At 35.4% G+C, this 19,692-nt stretch overlaps 4 protein-coding genes and 1 long non-coding RNA gene across 6 annotated transcripts; 3 read left to right on the plus strand and 2 right to left on the minus strand.

The window, feature by feature from the left end:
- Positions 1 to 526: 526 nt before the first annotated feature.
- Positions 527 to 5,693, minus strand: LOC139991488 (uncharacterized). 2 transcript variants are annotated; one of them, XR_011800856.1, is made up of 4 exons: positions 5,585 to 5,693; positions 5,433 to 5,482; positions 3,252 to 3,569; positions 527 to 594 (listed from the first exon to the last, which is right to left on the minus strand). It is a non-coding gene; the product is annotated as an uncharacterized lncRNA (long non-coding RNA). The 2 variants fall into 2 exon arrangements; XR_011800855.1 differs by lacking the exon at positions 527 to 594 and having other exon boundaries at positions 3,129 to 3,569.
- Positions 585 to 7,689, plus strand: LOC139991485 (carboxypeptidase B). The gene is made up of 9 exons (XM_072011602.1): positions 585 to 1,502; positions 2,000 to 2,314; positions 2,399 to 2,498; positions 2,874 to 2,979; positions 3,726 to 3,887; positions 4,934 to 5,147; positions 5,610 to 5,825; positions 6,074 to 6,258; positions 7,075 to 7,689. The coding sequence occupies exons 1-9, from the start codon at positions 1,315 to 1,317 to the stop codon at positions 7,248 to 7,250; spliced, it is 1,662 nt and encodes a 553-aa protein (XP_071867703.1). The 5' UTR covers positions 585 to 1,314; the 3' UTR covers positions 7,251 to 7,689.
- Positions 7,690 to 8,010: 321 nt separating this feature from the next.
- On the plus strand, positions 8,011 to 12,761 carry LOC139991663 (transmembrane protease serine 9). Its single transcript, XM_072011924.1, has 7 exons — positions 8,011 to 8,171; positions 8,374 to 8,668; positions 9,192 to 9,507; positions 9,916 to 10,072; positions 11,213 to 11,519; positions 11,926 to 12,229; positions 12,311 to 12,761. The coding sequence occupies exons 1-7, from the start codon at positions 8,129 to 8,131 to the stop codon at positions 12,470 to 12,472; spliced, it is 1,584 nt and encodes a 527-aa protein (XP_071868025.1). The 5' UTR covers positions 8,011 to 8,128; the 3' UTR covers positions 12,473 to 12,761.
- Positions 12,762 to 12,829: 68 nt separating this feature from the next.
- On the plus strand, positions 12,830 to 14,678 carry LOC139991487 (lectizyme). The gene is made up of 3 exons (XM_072011604.1): positions 12,830 to 13,687; positions 13,898 to 14,213; positions 14,500 to 14,678. The coding sequence occupies exons 1-3, from the start codon at positions 13,392 to 13,394 to the stop codon at positions 14,668 to 14,670; spliced, it is 783 nt and encodes a 260-aa protein (XP_071867705.1). The 5' UTR covers positions 12,830 to 13,391; the 3' UTR covers positions 14,671 to 14,678.
- A 21-nt stretch (positions 14,679 to 14,699) lies between these two features.
- LOC139991486 (carboxypeptidase B) lies at positions 14,700 to 19,260 on the minus strand. The gene is made up of 6 exons (XM_072011603.1): positions 18,942 to 19,260; positions 18,054 to 18,248; positions 16,302 to 16,435; positions 15,884 to 16,059; positions 15,529 to 15,757; positions 14,700 to 15,195 (listed from the first exon to the last, which is right to left on the minus strand). Exons 1-6 carry the CDS (start codon positions 19,237 to 19,239, stop codon positions 14,833 to 14,835), a joined length of 1,395 nt encoding a protein of 464 aa, XP_071867704.1. The 5' UTR covers positions 19,240 to 19,260; the 3' UTR covers positions 14,700 to 14,832.
- Positions 19,261 to 19,692: the final 432 nt, after the last annotated feature.

The following is a 19,692-nucleotide window of genomic DNA, read 5'->3' on the forward strand; positions in this document are numbered from 1 at the left end:
GTTTAAAATAGTATCCAAGAAGAAAAGGAATAAATTTTGCCTAATCTACTTTTCCCTCTGTTCCTGAGAAAAATCTGCTCATAATTTTCTTGTTTGAAGAATTGCATCTAGAGCTGTCATACTTCTGTACTTGAAAAGTAGGATAGATCTGATGGATAGAAATCTGTACATTATCGACTAAATATCAAGCTACTTTCTTTGATTCAAGAATATGCAACTTACCAGTCGCCCTCTATTACGTAAAGTATTGCTCAGAATGAAAGGAAAAGTTTCCAGAAAACTAAATCGATTTTCTTTACTTTTTCATATTTTACATTTGTCCTTGTCCGAATGGAACTCGGCGAAGAGATAGCTACGGTAATAGAAAATTGCCTCCCGATTACCGTTAGCAGATTAGAATGGAATGAGACGCGCTGCAAAGAAAAATGGTAAAACGTTTCCTTCCAATGAACCGGATTCCTCTTACGTGCAATAAACTTTTTTCATAGACACAGTATAACATAATTATGAGGCAACAAACGTTGTCCTTTTTCTTCTGTATAATCTTTAACCTGTTTAAAATTGCACGCTTTCGAGTTGGAAATTTACAAATTCCTAAAACAGAAGCAAGAAGACCATCGCATTTAACTTCATCAGTATCATCCGTCATCTCTGCAACACAATAGATTAAAATAGCATTTTCAAAATTGGAAGATATTTAGTATCACATAAACTTGTACGAAATATCTAAATGTCGAATTGAGAATCTTCCTAATTAAAGTGACAATAACTAATAACAAGATACTTCAGAGTCTTCTATTCGTCAAATAAGGAATATATCATTTATTTCTCTTTCCATGACAAGAAATAAGATACTTTGTAATCTCGCAAGAACTATTTGGAATTAAAAAAATCTTTCAGAAAAACAGTCGTTAATCTAATAAAAAAGATCATGTAGAGCTAACTAACGAAGTAAAATTTATTTTATTTAACACCATAAAACGGAGCATAGACCTAATTTAATAAAATTCTAATATGGCAATAAAATATTTTTTAAGTTACTAACGATCCAATAGAATCATGCGTATTCCACTAACCTCGGGACCTTCGATCTACTATCGAAGCGAGGTCTTAGATGGTTCTCACGAGGAAGTCGAGTACTGAATACCATACAGAAATCCCGTAAGCTGCGCTCGTAAGGCAGCCCCAGAGAAATTGTCCTTTTTCGCATACGACGAACAAGTCCGAGAAAGACTGGTTTCGGCTCGAATCACCAGATCAGTCAACGAGGAGACTTCGAGACGGTCGCATATCCTGGCCTGACAAAGGCCGATCATGGCTGTCGACTTCAAGTCGATCCTGCGCGTCGTGTTTATCGGTTTATCAGTGATCATCATCGCGTCGAATCGAGTCATTGCTCGACCACAGCGCGACGATTTGGAGTTTCTGCCCGTAGAAAATTACGATTGTTCTTCCATGAGAAAAGATGATTGGTCCTCCGACAAAGGAAACGGTGAAACAAGGTTTGTTTTCGAGGAATATTATTTTCTGTGACGAATTTTAAACAGGTAGTTAGATTATGGATTCTCATACAATTTTATATTTTTAGAAATAGAGAATTAGAAAAATATTTCCTTATCAAAAGAATTTGTGTATATTTATAATTCAAGAAACAGAACTTAAATAGAGATTTGTTTTATCTGTTAAATTTTATGACCGGTGCTTTACTTTGCACGCTTTATACGTTCTCGTATATTCTGTACGTCAAATTTACTTTTAAATCTCCCATAAATACATAAATATCCGCAATCTACCGATTCTAACATTTTCATGAATTATATTTGATTGAGTGTACGTTGGATTAACTTTATTTTGATTGATCGATTTATACTTGTCAATAATGATCCGCAAGTTCTGAATGAAGATTTATTTAAATTCTGGTAAAATACAGAGGATAATCGGATATTTAATGACCATGAGAATACGGGTCACATTGAAAGAATCGAAGTTGTTGTTTCAGGTATCTGAATGAAGAGAATACTACATTGAACGAAACTGACCATGATTTATTGATCGATAACGATGGCAGAGGATTCTCTTTTGTAAATATCGTTGAATCAGTGTTTTTTGCGGTAGCTAATGGAATCGATTCCATCATGACTACTATTATCGGTACAGAGAAAAATTTCAAACCGCGGTCGTCCAGAGTTAGCTACAAAAATTATCAATTGATCAGATTGTACCCAAGTTCACAAGGACACGTGAACGATCTGAAAGATCTTAAAGAAACTGAGCCTGAAGATGTTAAGTTTTGGACCGAACCAATGTACAACAAGTGTGTGTTCTTTATTTGTGTTAATTTCCTTTAATCTTAATTTGATAGATTACAAAAGAATCATATTTAAGATTGATATTCTAGGACAACAGACGTGGTTATCGCGCCAGATCTTGTCTCTGACGTTAAAACATTCTTTAGAAACAAAGGGATCGATTTCAAAGTGCTGATACCGGACCTTCAGGTACGAGATATAATATTGACAGAATATTTAACGCAAATATTTAATTAACGATATTATATGATAAGAGATTGCCAATAAAAGACAAATATTGGAATAGTAATAAGAATTTTAACCTTCCTACGATTTTTGAGTTTTCCTTGAAATTCAAGTATCGACGATTTGAACTTGGATTTTACTTTGAATTAAAAAATTTCGATCTTAATGGTCTTAAGAAAATTTAGAGATTAACACATCATTGTAATACGTGATTACGCATATTGAAAATGTAGCAGAGATAGTAAGGACTAGTTTAAATTATAATATCATACCTAAAGTTAATTACAGTGACATCAATTTATTTCCCTCTTCAATTGTTCGTTTAATTCCCTACAATAGAAAATAATAGCGTATCAGAATCCAAAAATGACAAAGGAGCAACGCGAAGATCTTGTCATGACTAATGGCCACAGTATGACTTGGAAACGGTATCATCGATATGGAGGTAAGTATGTTTCCATACAATACTCTTCGATTTACTCAACAATGTACGAACAAGTTGTGCTACTACCTTCCTCTCAGAAGAAGAAATAATGATCCGTACATGACACCTACGAGAAAATGAAAAAATTGTCCCTGATATACTTAATTGGATTGAAGCGCTGTTTACCTAAACGTCATCGTATTAGATAAAGAAATAAATAATCAAGATATTTAAACTGAGCCAGCGAGTGAGGAAAATATTAACAAAGATTTGATAAACAGGTTTTTACTCACGTCGGATGCCTCGATGTCAAGCTTCAGACAAACTGCACATTATATACTTGATTATATGTTTGATCTTTGACTCGAATCCTCGTTCAAACGTCGCACGGTGCAGAGAGATCCTACGTTTCAAATATAAGATTTTAGTAAAAAATGTCTAGTAGTTTATTGCTGAAAACTGAACGACTAAACACCAAAAATTCTGCGTCTATACTATATCTTTTCTGTATCAAATTCTTCGGAAATTTCCAATGTAAATCTGGTCGTCCGGTTTCAAATTCCTCCACTGTCTTCAATCTATTTTTACCATTTCAATATTCTAGTCATATCCTATAACATAATATATGAAATAATATAAGATATTATTTCTACAACAAGATGAATATCGTGTCAAATCGTGAAAGTTTACGAACACAATTTGTTAGCACCTCTTTAGAATAGAAATTTACAATAATTTATTTTAATATACGAACATTTTTCTTTCAGAAATCGTTAAGTATTTGGAATATTTAGCCTTGAGTTATCCAAGCCTAGCCGAAGTGATAACTATAGGATATAGTTACGAAAACCAACCTATTAAAATGATAAAAATTTCAACCGGACCGAATAAAGAGGGTGAAGCCAAACCGGCTGTTTGGATAGACGCTGGTGAGTTGCTGCTCCTATATTTTACCTAAAAATTTTCAAATTACTCAACAATTTCACAAACAAATTGTACAAATTACAATCATCTGATTATCGTATTTATTGGACGTAAAATTATAAAATTATAAAAAAAATACCTACTTGCCAATCGACTAATATTCGCTAATTGGCTAGCAATCGTACGTGCTTGACATTTTCTATTGGAGTTGAACTATGGATACGGCAAACTCCAGAGTTGTAGCGTGTTCTAGTCTTTAACATGAAAGCCGGATCTTTGTTATTCTCGTTGACAGCCCGTGGATTTATGTTTTAACTGAACCGAGACTCTGCATAGTAACGTGAGAGATCGTACGTACGAGGGAATTTCTAAATTCATTTCTTCGTTCTCAAAAGAAGATCGTTTCCTGTATGATGTTGCTTCCTACTGCGATAAAGACTTCAAGGATTTACAGGGAGAAAATATAATAGATACATAAAGAGCAGGATATCATAACAATTTAATAAAAAGAATACAGGAAGCTGTATGAAATATTCCTTGGAATCAACAGATTTTCATATGTTTGCTAATTAATTGTTTAATACCTTCGAGTACCTACGCTACGTTATTATTGATGATTGTATCTTTATTCGCGTTATCTAAGTTCATCTCGTACATTCGGTACATGTTGCGTCAGACACTTATATCTGGGCACTTCATCTAAGTCGAAGTATAAAGACCGTATTAATTAAATCCATATCCTCCTCGAGAAGACAGTTATTCCTGAATAGATTGCCTTGCATGTCTTTTCTAACGTCCCGTTTCTACTCGAACGATATGTCATAAAAAATAACAATAAGTCGTCGAAGGATATCGCTCTATGCAAATGACGAACGTAATAAGAAAAAAATTGTCCACCTTTTGCCCCACGTAATAAAATCTAAGTCAATAAAATTTCTCGAGCATACGTTTCAAAATATTTTCGAGAGAGCAGAGTTTCTATGCTCGACGCGTTCCACGTGACCCTATCCCGTTATGTGGTTTTTTCTGGAATTGTCCTTACATTCGGCAGGTATGCACGCACGCGAATGGATCGGCTCCGCCGTGGCGACCTACATCGTCAGCCAGTTGGTCGAGAAAAACTCGAGCTACGCTAAATTGCTCGACAATTCGGACTGGATGATCTTACCTGTGGCAAATCCGGATGGCTACGAGTTCACTCACATTGGCGACAGATTATGGAGGAAGACGAGAAGTAATCATGCAGAAAATCAAGATGACAGTCGGTACGATTGCGTTCTTCGATTTTTTGGATCTTTTTCAAGGAAACACCTCGTTCGTTATCTCCTTAACTGAGGATGGTGGTGGATCGATATATGAAACTCTCTCACAAACTAAATTATCTCTATTTTCATATAACAAGATTTATAGATACACAATTAGTATCAATCTTTAAGAATAAAGAATCTATTCCTATCTTGAGGAATTTATTTGTCATGAAAAGGAAGCATAACTAATCGCAAGCTCCAAGAGAAATCTTTACAAATAGCGATCGTAATTGTCAGTCTCACCTGTATTTTAATTTATATAGTTGATCAGCATTGTTTCTGAATCACTGTTTCTGAAAAAAAAAAATTTAATATAATTTAGTTTTACTTACAATATACGTGGTTAAGTAATTGCAAAGTACATTTACGCCTCTTTTCAGTATCCCGTGACTTACGAACGAGTATGTTGCTCCATTTTAGGTTTCTCCAGCTAGTGAACCATTATACAGGGTGGTTATGGGACAAATGCGAGGGTGTCGACCCGAATAGAAACTTTGACTACCATTGGGGTGAAATGGAAGAGGGTGGGGCGAGTTTGGACCCTTGCCACGAGACTTACGCCGGACCGCGAGCGTTCTCCGAACCGGAAACCAAGGCAATGGCCGATTATATCTTGGCTAACAAACAAAATATTAGGTAGGTATATAGGATAATCTAGAAAGGCGATTGAAAAATCGTCAGTTAATTAAATTACGATTTTTTAAATTCAGTAATCTCAAACAAACGCTTGTCGTATTCGAGTGATTTATCTTTTTCACGACCTATTTTTAGAAATTGTACGTAGCGATTTCGAACGGTTTCATCGGTAATGTTGAATCCGATTCAACCTAATCGAAGTTAATTCGGATCATGGATTTAAATGATGGATGGAATAATGCTTTTAGGATTTATCTAACGTTGCACTCGTACTCGCAAATGTGGCTGGTACCATGGGGATATACGTACTCAAAACCGCCCGATTATTCCGAATTAGCGAACGTAGCTAAAAAAGCGATAGGAGCCATTTCGAAAATACACGGAACCGATTATCAACTTGGTCCATCAGCACATCTGTTATATCCAACCTCAGGTACGATCACGTGAAAATCAATATTAAACAGATACGATAGGTAAGATACCAAAGTAAATGGTTCTTATCTCCTTTGTTTGATAATATTCAACAATTCACGAAGCGAAAAACGTACTCGCGTGCTGACAGTTAATTAAACTGATAAATAATGGGCCATTGAACAATAAATAAGTGGAAGGCAAAATGAGATCATATCATAAAATATTAAAACAAAAGTGATATTCGTATTTATAGAAATAATCTTCTGTAGGACATAATAGCCTTTTGTAGGAGAGTAATTAACTTTCAAAGATAATTCTATTTCTATTTAGTATAGAATTGTACGTTTATTTTATATATCGAATTTTTATCGGCACAAAATTGATTAAACTACTTCCTTTTAATTTTTTTTTCGAATTCGAATTTCTGTTTCTAGAATCGTTATATTTTATTTCTTTCACTTCAAAATTATTTTGTTATAAAATTCCAGGGAATCGAATTACCAATTAAAAGCGAAACTTGTCGTTCGACGATTTATATATATTTTTTTTTTTTTTTTTTCGTTCCATATAAAGTTCGACAGTAGAAACAGAAATCTTCCATTCTTTATTTATCATTCCTTGTAAATCTATTTGTGTAACAGTTTAGTTGAAACTTTGCCAATATAATCATGATAGTCGAGTTTCATTTCGATGCTAATAAAATTCCAAATGTTTTATATAAGCAAAATATATTCATGAAAGATTTCTGTAAATATTCAAATACTTTCGTGAACGACTGTAAGAAAAGTTGCTTAAGAATTAAAATATATGACTTGTAATACTTAGTAAATTTTAGGTGCTTCTGACGATTGGGCCAAGGGAGTAGCCGGAATAAAATACGCCTACACGCTAGAGCTTCGAGATCGTGGCACGTACGGGTTTCTACTTCCGGCGTCGCAGATCGTGCCAACTGCTCGTGAAATTTGGGCAGGAATAAGAACGATCGCTCGTCTAATTACTTACAACACATGAAATCGATCTCTGTTATCAAATGAATCGTTCAACGCAAAATTGTTAATTATCGTGTCTTATCGGCTCAATGATTTCGACGACTATCGATATCGAGGAAAGAATCCATCTCGTGTGACAGTGATAATTTGGATTGATAAGCGTGGAATCGATCGAAACCGAAGATAATAGCAATTTTTTTTCCGTTACGAAATTATCAAATGTGTGCATAGTTTATCACCGGGAAAATTAAAATGCTATATAGAATTCTGTAACTTAATGACAGAATTTTATTATTCACTGCATTTACCAGCTTTACTAAATATTCCAGCGCACATAATCGTGTTAGATTCTAATAAGTGATATGTAAATATTGTAAAGTATACACAAAGTATATAGAAATATAAGAGTTCAGTAAGATGTAAAAGGAAGTGAATGGACGAATAAATGAATTTAACAAAGACGAATTATATTCATCACTTCTGGGAAATAAGTTAGAATATGTTTTTTGGGATTTAGGTCAGTAACCTATTTGTATCTATATTTAATAGAAATTTTTTAACAATTGAAATGCTCAATCCCGATACAAACGCGCGACGATACAATAATGAATCTGTTATCAAATCATATCTAATGAAAAAATAATCAATTAGTGCGATATAATTGTATGGAAGAAGGTAAGGCAGTATTATTAATAAAAATATGATTGCGATATTAAGCGATAATCAATGTGTTCTTCAAAACGTAAACTTAACGTTAACATATCGAACGTAAAAATAACATCAAGTGGATCCGTTATCGATTATAATTTAGAATTATCGCCAGATATCGACCTGTAGCATCCTATATAAATCGTAATTTCCACTAGATTTCTCAAGTTGTATTGGAACAATCATACAACAATGTTCACCAAAAGCATTCTGGCTGTCGTTCTCCTCCTCCAGGGTAAGAGAGTACAAATTCATAACTTCTTACTTTATTTTATTTAACTATTTTTGCATCAGTTTAAATACCTTAGAATATCTCATTCAAGATTTTACTCAAGATGTTGGATACATTCTTTAATTCTTATAAAATATTAGAAAAGATTTTAAAATGCATATCAATCTGGATATATAAATATTGACGTATATTAAATATTTTATAGTCTGCTGGGCCATACCCACCAACCTGCAGCCCCGTATCACCGATGGTGTTCCAGCCTCCCGTGGTGAATTCAAATACCAAGTTTCCATTCAATGGGGAATCCCACCATTAACTCAATACAGCCACTCCTGCGGTGGTTCCATCCTGAACGAAAAATACATCTTGACCGCTGGCCACTGCGTCATGAAAATTGGAAAAAGTAGGGTTGTCGCTGGCAAATACGAATTGAACAAGGCTGAATCCAGTCAACAAATCGTGGAGGTTGCTAGAAGCATAGTCCACAGTGGATACAAAGGGTAAGAATTGTTTGAGGATTATTCGAATGGTCATTTTGAAATTGCGAGAGAAAAGATTTGACCAATGGAAAATTTTGTCATTTTTCTTTCCTTAATATCGTTTCTATCGTAAATGATTTTTCATTTCAACATTTGAAATACGTATCTACTACTCGTGTATTTATATTTAAAAAATTTTAGAATTTCTTCTCTCATAGACAAATAAGATTTCATTAATTAAAGGGCAAAGTAAGACCTTGTCCTCTCACCTTCCACGTTGCTCCCATCCCTCTCTTGCTTCCTATTTCTAAAAGATGCTTAAGAAGTGAACCCAATTTGCTCGAGGACGTAACCGAATCACCTTCTTTCTTGTATCTTCACATTGTCACTGATAATTCGTAATTTCGTTTCGACATTTCTTATTCTTCAAGTAAAGGAGAAGAGATACGAGACGAGTGGCTCCTCCGATCGATTGACTATTTTAAAGCAAATAAACTATCATATCGCTCATCCTACTAACATACTTTTCTCTATGGTTTCATAGTGGCGTTGCACAACACGATATCGCTCTGTTGGAACTGGCGACGCCCTTGAAGCTGAACAACCTTGTTCAACCAATCACCCTGCCCAAACAAGGAGAGAAACAAACTGGACAAGCTGTCCTTTCTGGATGGGGATCAGTCTCTAAGACCAGTAGACCATCTATGCCAAATGTTCTTCAGAAGGCTGTCGTACCCATCCTCGATAACAAAGACTGTTATAAACAACTCACCTCTGGATCTGTCATTGGACAACAACCTGAACTGTTCGACACCCAGGTCTGCTCTGGAATCGCTGGCAAAGAAGTATCTGCTTGCTCTGTAAGTATATCTCATATCGTTTTAAATTATTCTACGCGTTGGATTATGAAATTTTTAGTTGAGGGTACGTATGAAATTGGAATATGTATAGAAAATGATTGCAATTGAAGATGAAATTAATAAAGTAGAATGAGGGATTAGTTAAAGAGTTTTTAGGATAAGAAACTAGTGAAATAGGATTAGAGTCGAAATCGGAATGGAGATGGAAAATAATTGGAGATAAAGATGGAATTGATAAAGTAGAGTGAGAGATTAGCTTCAGATTTTTTAGGATAAAAAGCCATTGAAATTGAATTAGAGTTCGAATTAAAATTAGAGAAGGTTACAAAGATTACAAATGAAGATGAGTCGATTAGTTGGAGATTTTTTTGAACGAGAGATCAATGAATTTATTCGATTTGTTTCCAGGGTGACTCTGGTGGCCCACTCGCCCAAAAGGTTAATGGAAAATCTGTACAAGTTGGTATCGTTTCATGGGGTATGATGCCATGTGGATCTAGCCACATGCCCTCCGTCTACACTCGTGTTGCCTCCTACGTCGATTGGATCCACTCTCACATGAAATAATTTGATTTGGTCCCTCTACTTTCAACATTTTTGTACAGAACTCGATAGCAAATTTCTATGACGATAATAAATAATACCAAAAAAAAGTTCCTTGCATAAAATATAATGTAGAGTTTTTTGAATAAACGAAATAATAAAAATGAATTTGTTAATCAAAAACCATTAAATTTAACCTCCACTCCTATTTGTATTATAATCCAAATGCAATGATCGATAAGCAAGAGTCAGGCATTAAAAATTAATCGATGTCGAAACTCGGCGATCATATTCGAATCAATCTAAATATATCAGAAAGATTAATCGAGATTAAAAAGAAAACTATAACGTAATCAGTAAGAACGATTTCTATAATCAATGTACGAGACTTTTATTTTTTATTGCCTTTCGGAGTTAATTTTGATTGAGAAACAAAGATGACACATGTATCGAATAAAAATCTGTTTCAAGGAAAGGAAATAATGTTTCAAAATCGAAATGTCTTGTCGATACCGAAAATTACTTCATATTTAACGACTGCTTTAATTATTATCATCATTATCTGTATTTGACACGAGAAAAGTAGCACAATTGGAGTACACGCGTCCACGAACCGATTGTAACCAATTTTCTCGTGTCACAATTATGAAAAATTTCTGTCGTGCACAAAACAGATAAGACGATCGTAGGAAGAAAAGATGACAAAAAATTTGACGGTGAAATCTTTTTAATCTCCGCATCAACGATCTCGAAATGTATTTCGACGATAAGCCGCGATAATCCACATCGATAGCAACAGTATATATTCTCTTGCCAGAATGTACCACAGCAAATCATCGAAATGTCTCTCAAAGTGATCATTCTCGTTACCCTGCTTGCAGCGACCGTCAATTGTAAGTGAACTTTCAACGTAGATTAGTGATAGCCAGAGTCTTTTAGTTTGACTCCGTTAAAAATTCCTTAAAAAAGAAATTAAATTATTTGTAATTTCATGATAATGAAATTAAGGAAATGTTTTAAATGATTATAATAAATAATTATATTAAAATAGTTCTTCTTACTCGGTAATATCAAGCGATGATGCAGATGGAATTTCTTTATAATCATCACAAGATACGAAAATATTTGACTCTAAAATCAAATTATTTGTTTGCATTTACAGCAAAGGCCTACCGTGGCTTTACCGTACCATTGTTCGATAGCCGCATAGTCGGAGGAAGTGAAGCTACCCCTGGGCAATATCCATGGCAAGTCTCTTTGCAATGGGGATGGTTGTTTGGCTACTCCCACTTTTGCGGAGGAACTATCCTGAATAATCAATGGATCGTCACGGCTGGACACTGTGTTCTGGCTGTTCCAACCTATGGTGATTTTATCGTAAAAGCTGGAAAACACAATTTGAAGAAAGCAGAAAGCACCGAACAAAGCATCCAAGTCGTGAAGACGTTTGTACACGAAAAATATACGGGGTAACTATACGTTTCATTGAATTAATAATGAAAAATATAAATTATACTTCTAGAAAACTCAACAATGTCGAATTTTAAAAACTCGAAGAAGACACTTTAATTGTTTTGTATCGAAAATATAATGGACTTAAGATCTTATTTTTCCGGTATGATTTTCATACCTAAGGGATAATGGTTTATACCTACAATAATCTTATATTACTATCTTATTATATTAGATATAGAAAATTATAAGGATTAGAATAATTAGTGAATGAGACAATACCTTAGTTCAAAGATATAAATTTCTTTATTTGTGCTCAAATGCATAAAAGTATAAATTTAATATAAACATGTACGGTGTAGTCGTAACTGAATCAAACCATACACTCTGTACAAATCCGACGTATCATTGTGATAATTTCAGAGATGTGGCTCCATATGACATCGCATTGTTGAAACTGGCATCGCCTCTGAAACTGAACAACGCGGTTAAAGCGATTAGTCTGACAAGGTCGAACTCACCATCGGGGAAAGCGGTCTTGACAGGTTGGGGATCAACATCTAGGACCTCTACTCCAAACATGCCTGACAATCTTCAAACTGCCGAGTTGCCGATCATCGATCTGCAAACTTGCAAAAATTCCATAGAGAAACTCACTGGTCCATCTCCTTTGCACGAGACGAATATTTGCACTGGACCGCTCACTGGCGGTTTTTCAGCGTGTAATGTAAGGAATCAGGCACTTTTACATTTATTCCGTTTCTTACTATTTCCATGGAATTCTATTGGTGAATTTTATACATTTAAGGGCGACTCTGGCGGTCCATTGATCCTCAACGGTGCCAAACCTGAACTCATTGGAATCGTTTCTTGGGGAATTGTTCCATGTGGAACGGTGGGTGCAGCATCGGTATATACCAAGGTGTATTCCTTCGTCAATTGGATCGAGAATATCATATCTAAGAACTAAGGAACAAATGTACCAAGGGGTCATAATATAAATATTTGTACATTATATTGTATACACGTGTGTAGGATAGGATAGTATGTATATTTAAGAACTAAATAATATATAAATCTACAAATATGTGAAAGAATATATAGGTGTAAGAAATGTAAAAATGAAAGTAATCCGATAGGGAAGATTAATTGATTCGTACAATAAAATCGAGGAGACTGTGTTGCACCTACTTATTTCGTTTTATTGAATAAATTTAGAATGTACAGATATATGAAAGAAATAAAGTGATGAAAAAAGATCAACTAACTAAATGTTAGTTCCCTTGGAAGCATCGGTATAAGACAAAAATCCCATAAGCAAAATGTTACTATCCAATAAATATATAGCAATAACCAAATACGTATCTATTAACGTACAAATGTATAAGAGAGAGAAACGATAAAAGAAAAAACTATTAAATATTAATAACTTCCTTAGAAACATCATTATTCCTTTTCACATAACGGAACAAAATTCCCATAAACGAACTATCAGGTAGGTGGTAGAACTAAGACCTAAACTCTATTAATGCACACCATAAAAAGTCAAAGGTCTACAGTGAAAATAGAACTAGTTCTGAGCTGGTAGGAAGAAAGATTTCAGTTCCTCTTCAGAATGCTCTTCCGCGATTGCACTCTCGAAACTTACCATTCAATCTCGATTCCTCATAGGATAAACAATTCCGCGAAGAAATGAAAGTTTATTATATTCTTAAACGATTATTGATAGTTCTTCACATTAATCTCGCTCTGTGCATCGGAATAGACGGTGAGAAAATATTATTTCGTTTGCATTTAATTTTATCAGTGTACCTAAACAATATTGCTACACGTGCCTAATCTTATCTGAACGCGCTTTTTCATCGATAGAAATAATTTCGAGCGTGGCGATGCTGGCGCAAAGACCAACGAGAATCGTCGGAGGAAAAGACGCGGAGAAAGGGTTGCATCCTTGGCAGATTTCGGTGCATTGGGGTGACCGAGAACGAAAAATTCCATCGAGACACATCTGCGGCGGTAGTTTAGTGACAGCTGGATGGATTTTAACTGCGGGACATTGCAAAACTCTGGCACCTCCAATAGGAGAATTTCACATCTTTGCTGGGAAATATAAATTAGAGGCTGTTGAGGAAACCGAGCAAAGTAGATTAGTGAATAGAGTATTCGTTCATCCACAATACGATGGGTGAGTTTTACAATTAGGTTGGCAAATTTTTCTTCGCTTATGAGAAATCTGAAAACTGACAATATGCAAAAATATTCAAGGTATTTTACTTAAGTTGCATTATTTTAATTGTACTCATAAAAATATAGATTTGTATGAATATTCATAGCGTATTTGTAAGTTACAATTATGTTTTTAAAATTAAAATATTAATTTACTTAATATTTTTAGGAGCATAGGACCGTACGACATTGCACTGATGCAAGTGGAATATCCACTCGAGTTAAATCCTTTTGTTTCAACCGTTTCTTTACCGTATCCAGATACTATTCCTACCGGAGAGGCGATGTTAACTGGCTGGGGAAGTATTGGAAGGACTCGTGTTCACGAAAAGCCTGAGAATCTTCAAGCAGCTATACTCCCGATCATCGATTACGATGTGTGCAAGCAAGCAGTAGCTAAATCGTTAAAACCGAAGGAAAAGAATCCTCTACATCCGACGAATATTTGTACAGGACCTTTGAACGGCAGCCTGTCTGCTTGCAAAGTACTTTTAAATAATCTTTAACACAGGATTATTTTGCAATTGAATTGTTCAAGTTATTAATAAATAATCATTAATAATAATTGGAATCTCTCAGATTTTCAAACTTCCGAATTTTCAAACTTTTGCATTTTCTATTTTCTGAATTTCCAATTTTTCGAATTCTCTAACTTTCAAATTCCCAAACATTCGGATTTTTCATCTTCCACCATTCCAAACATTCAAACTTTTTTACCTTCCGATCTTGCAAATTTTTCAATCTTCTAACGTAAAAATTTCTTATTTTCAGGGTGATTCGGGAGGACCATTAGTCACGAGAAACGGGTTTGGCGAAGCAGAAGTGGTGGGAGTCGTTTCATGGGGTTTATTCCCCTGCGGCGGAAAGAACGCGCCCTCCGTCTACACGAGAGTGTCCGCTTTCATCACGTGGATCAGTATGATCATGTTAAATTATTCTTAAATGATACGGACGGATCGTTATTGTTAATTTGTTTTATTTAATAAATAATCATTCGTTAATTATCACTCGTCTTATCCGCTAATAATTACAATACACAGATACACCGTACACACAACAACCGATATCAACTTGTATTTATACAATTACGCCACGAGTCAATGGTTACAACGATTTGCAAGCTTCCGTAACGACCATGACCGCGGCCAATGCTTCCTTAGCTGTCGGAATTATATAATGAGCTGGTAAAACGAAACCATATTTTCCAGTGTCTTTCAATTCTATCGTGTAAGTGTATTTCATTTTCAAAATAGCTTTGGCCCAATCATCGGAGCCACCGGAAGCTGCGTAGAGGGTAGTAGCACTGTTTCCAACCGTGTAAACGCTGTTGGCACCTCCTGCTTTTTTCATTGCTGCCGCTACTTGTCTGCCAACGTTTTCAAGATCAGCATAATCAGGTGGAACGCGTTTGTCGTAACCCCATGGGTACAAAATGTATTGGCCATAACTGTGGAATGTTAGATATGCCTAAAAAATAAAAGCAATTGCAAATCAAACGATTATTCAAATACTATTAAGAGAATACTTTAAAAAATGTATGTATTCGAAATTTGAAATTGGACATTTTTTTAAAGATATTCTTATATCAAAAGATCGCTTATAATTATTCGAACAACCTCGAAAGGTGATGAACATCTCTTGGATAAATTCAAAACACGTGAAATTTTTAACTAATATGTAATACGATAAAAACCGTGATCATTGTAGAATAGAAGCGAAAGAGGATAAAATAGGTGTATTGTTCGAATAGTTGTGAGTTGTGCTATATCTAACGAATGGTGTACTGAAAATTCAACTGACTTTAAAATTAGCAGCGCTGGCTTCGAAGAAGTATCGAATGGCGTTGGTTTCCGGTTCAGAGAATGGCCCAGAGCCTGCATAAATTTCACGACAAGGATCTTTGCTAGTTCCCAAGCCACCCCACCGATAACCAAAGTTCCGATTAAGATCGACTCCGGTGCACAGACTACCAACAGACCTTCTCCTGTTCTTTCTCCATAAACGGTCTCTCGTGAACGTGTGCTCGTACCTATAAAAGCATGTAAAAAGTTACGAAAAAAATAGAAAACATTCTAATAATTTTCTATAAATATACACTTTTATATTTATTTAATTATACAGTATTTATATAATTATAATATTAATAGAAACATACCCATCAGGATTTACCACCGGAAGAATATAATAATCAGCCTCGAGGTCCTCGCTATTTTCCACCAAGTGATTGATAATGTAAGTCACTGCCGCTGGTGAGATCCATTCTCGAGCATGGATGCCTCCATCGATCCACAATGCTGGGGCGTTTGCTTTTCCATTGCTGATTCTTAAAACCTACATACCATACATTATTCCTTCTCTTCGCTATTCGTAGTTTTTAATTATTTTCAATAACAACGTAGCTGTTATTTATTTTCTACAAAAATCTAATACCAAATCTAATGCCAACAATGCAACAGCTCTTGAGGATAAAGAAATAATTATCTTCTAGGTCGTACATTCTGAATTTATCGTTATTTTATTACGCTGTCAAAGGACTGAGATTATAACTTGAAAATCTTTGTATTTTATCATACCTTAAGAGGTCTGCCCTCGACAGAGTTACCAATGCTGACAACGGAACAAACGTCGGGAAACGTCTCAGCGAGGTAATCAAGGTATCCATGGATGTCCTCGAGTCGATGATAACTGGTCCATTCCATTCGATGACCTGATACGTATACCTTCAAGATTATTCAGAGGTTGCACGTTCGGTGTCCTTAAACGACACATGATAATATTCCGCTCCGTGGATTCAGAGGCAAACAAACAAATAACATATGACAGTTATATATTGAAAGAATAAATTGAATAGGCGATTTAATAAAAATAATTAGGAGGAATAGTTCTGAATCAACGAAGCGGATTGTACGCGCAAGAAGCTCACCCCTGAAACGCCAAGGGCCACCGATACCGTACACGCTAGCTACAGGATAACGAAGAGGACGAGGACGTGAATATCTATTTGGCACCCTAATCGCGACTCCCTGCCACCAAGCGGAACGAGCTAAAAAATTACCCAGAAGCTGAATATTCAGTGGCGTACTTCTGCCTGTTAGTTGTAATCATAGCCAGGAATTGACGTAGTCTAAACTAGAAAAATCTTATTAGAGATTTCACCTCGTCAAAAGAATATCAAACTCTTTGCTTTATGGTGTTTTATTAGTACAGACATACATTCACTCATGAAAGTAAAATATTAGAATATTAAAATATTAAAGAAAGAAACTTTTTATTTTGATATGTTAGTCGTTCTGAAGATAGTATGTAACAATATGGTTTAATAATGAAAATTTTATCAGATATAACTTTATAAATATATTTAGAAAAGATCTCTATATCATTCGATTCGAAAGCACTTAAATGAAAAATAATCGTTAGTATATACCAAGAAATATCTCCCTAGTAATAATCTACGTATCGCGTCAGGTTCGATTCATTCGCGATTCCAGTCGAATCACCAAGACTCTCGTTTCTCGCTATTTCGAATGACTTTCGAACCGGGCCGATTGCCAACGCGTATTCCAACGAACTAGCTGGAAAGGCGTAACGGTACCGTGATTGAAACAACAAAATTGTTCGTGAAAACGTGCGGTCACACGTGTGTTGCAGATGCACGCACACTAATGTAGACACACTCGAGCACATGTAACTGTTAATGTTAATCAGCATTGTCGATGGTGTTGAAACTGGGTTAACCGGTTAAATCGCGACGAGGGCGATAACCTCGTACATTCTCATCGGAAATAACCTGTGGATAACGATTTTTAAAGGACCTCATTTCTAAATCCAAATGTGCTCGACCACAATCATAGATCATTAACACAAGAAGATATTAAAATGTCGTTAGACGAATTGAAATTTCACTCGGCCAAATTGACTTGAAACGTCTAACGATGATTCGACTTGATAAAATTCACTTATCTAAATCACTTTCGAACCGATGGCCGTGTAGGGACGATTTGTTCTTGGCTTTCTTCGCTGCGTGACTCGACTGCGTGATAACGCTTTAAACGAGTTGCCGCAGCGTCGCCATTCGTGTCAGTGGAACGAGTAAAATAACAAGTGAAACATCGTTTCACTGTCAAATGTAACGACGCTTCTTTTTCACGTCGACAATGTCGGATCATTAAAACGTCTTAGTTGCTGAAGTTCAGGCTAATTGTACGGAAAGTGGAGAATAGACGTGAGAATATTAAGCGAGGAAAGCATGAAACCGGAAGCAAACCGAAGTATAGTAAAGAAATTTGCTATAAATACAAGAATAATGGTAGAAAGTTGCTACAAACCTTTGCGACCTTCCAGTTCGTCCATCTCTTCCTCGGAAAGCGATGGATTCTCTTCGTCTATCGCTTTCTGCAAATCCTCGATCACTACTTGATATTGTAGATCTTTTTGTTTCAAGTAGCGAGACACTCTTGAAATTTCTTCCGAACGAACCATTACGTCCACTGCTGTGTCGTTTCCAACCCATAAAGAGAGTACTATAAGAGGAACAAAAATAAAACGTCAATTGTATCTCTGTATCTATCTTAACATTTTTTTAAGACGTTTCATTTTTGCATGAGAGTGTCTAATAAGAAAGTTAAATATTTAGTAATAATTTCTTTGATCGATCCAGCGATTTGCATTGTATTCGCTTGTAACATAAATTCGTACTATTTTACATTTTTTATATTAATACATGTAATATATATATTACAACAGACCGAGTTTATATCATAACCCATTAATTGGCGTTTGATCCCTAATGGCGATTAATCCTCAATTGGCGTGATAAAATCATTAATAAATAAAAGATATGATAAGGACACAATTACTCAGCAAAATTTTTAAGAATACCAGAGGCAACTAATGAGAAGTATAACATTTTAATATTAAGGAAATATATATATATATCTATCAATTGATAATTAATTCGAAGCTTTTGCTTCTACTGTTAAATATTCAGAAACTCCATTAATTCCTAATTATAGAAACAGAAGAAATTCTAAAAATGAATAAATCCTTAAAAAATTCCTTTCATTCCCAACTTAAAAAAATTTCGATTCTTATATCAAACCTACAATTTAAAATCTCTATGATTTTGAATGTGAAGTGTCCTATTATCGAAATCCATCGAAATAAATAATTTCTCTCGTGTGTATCGATAACATAAATTCTTCTAATTTACGAACATCCAGCCTCCTGACAGTCCATGGTCACGTTCGCTACCAAGTCCTTCTGCGCCTCGGATGCCTGGATCCTCCAAACCTGTGCGCCATCGTATGTTACCTTCGCGTCCCTCACTCGAACCGCCCTTTGAATCGTTTTCGAATTTTCTGCAACAGGTTCGTCCACAATCTCGATCCAGTCTGGAATAACAAATTCTCGTTTTTGACGATCTAGCACCGCCGCTTCAGCGACGAGAACAACGAAGAGAAGAGACGCAAACGCGATGAAACGCGCACTGTGGCATTCACCGATCCTCTTCATCGTGCACAACTATTCTTGGATCGACAATGGTCCCTGCTTTTATAATATTCGAGCCGGTCGACGATCGGGACTAACGGGACTTAACGAGCGTACCTCGAAGCGCTCCTCCAATCGCCAGGTTCGGGGATCTTTGACCCCGCGAAAAGTTTATTTCGCACGGTGGTTGACAAATTTTGGAATTTATTTCGAGGTTTTTCAATGTCCTTCTTTTGAATAAATTTTGTCTTATCGGACATTATTATCGTTATTGTTTGATACAATATCGATTGATTGGTATTTTATAGATATCAGTAACTGTGGGATTGCGAAAGGTTTGAGGGATTCAGAGGAAAGATAAGATTGTTTCTAGTAAAGTGAAAGTTATTTTTAAACTTGTTTCGATCAAAATTGAGTTTGTTAAGGGATGTCTTTCTTGGCGAAGGAAATTAAATTTATTATTTAATATAACTACTT

Source organism: Bombus fervidus, chromosome 10 (genome assembly GCF_041682495.2).
Source record: "Bombus fervidus isolate BK054 chromosome 10, iyBomFerv1, whole genome shotgun sequence".
Taxonomy (NCBI): Eukaryota; Metazoa; Arthropoda; class Insecta; order Hymenoptera; family Apidae; genus Bombus; species Bombus fervidus.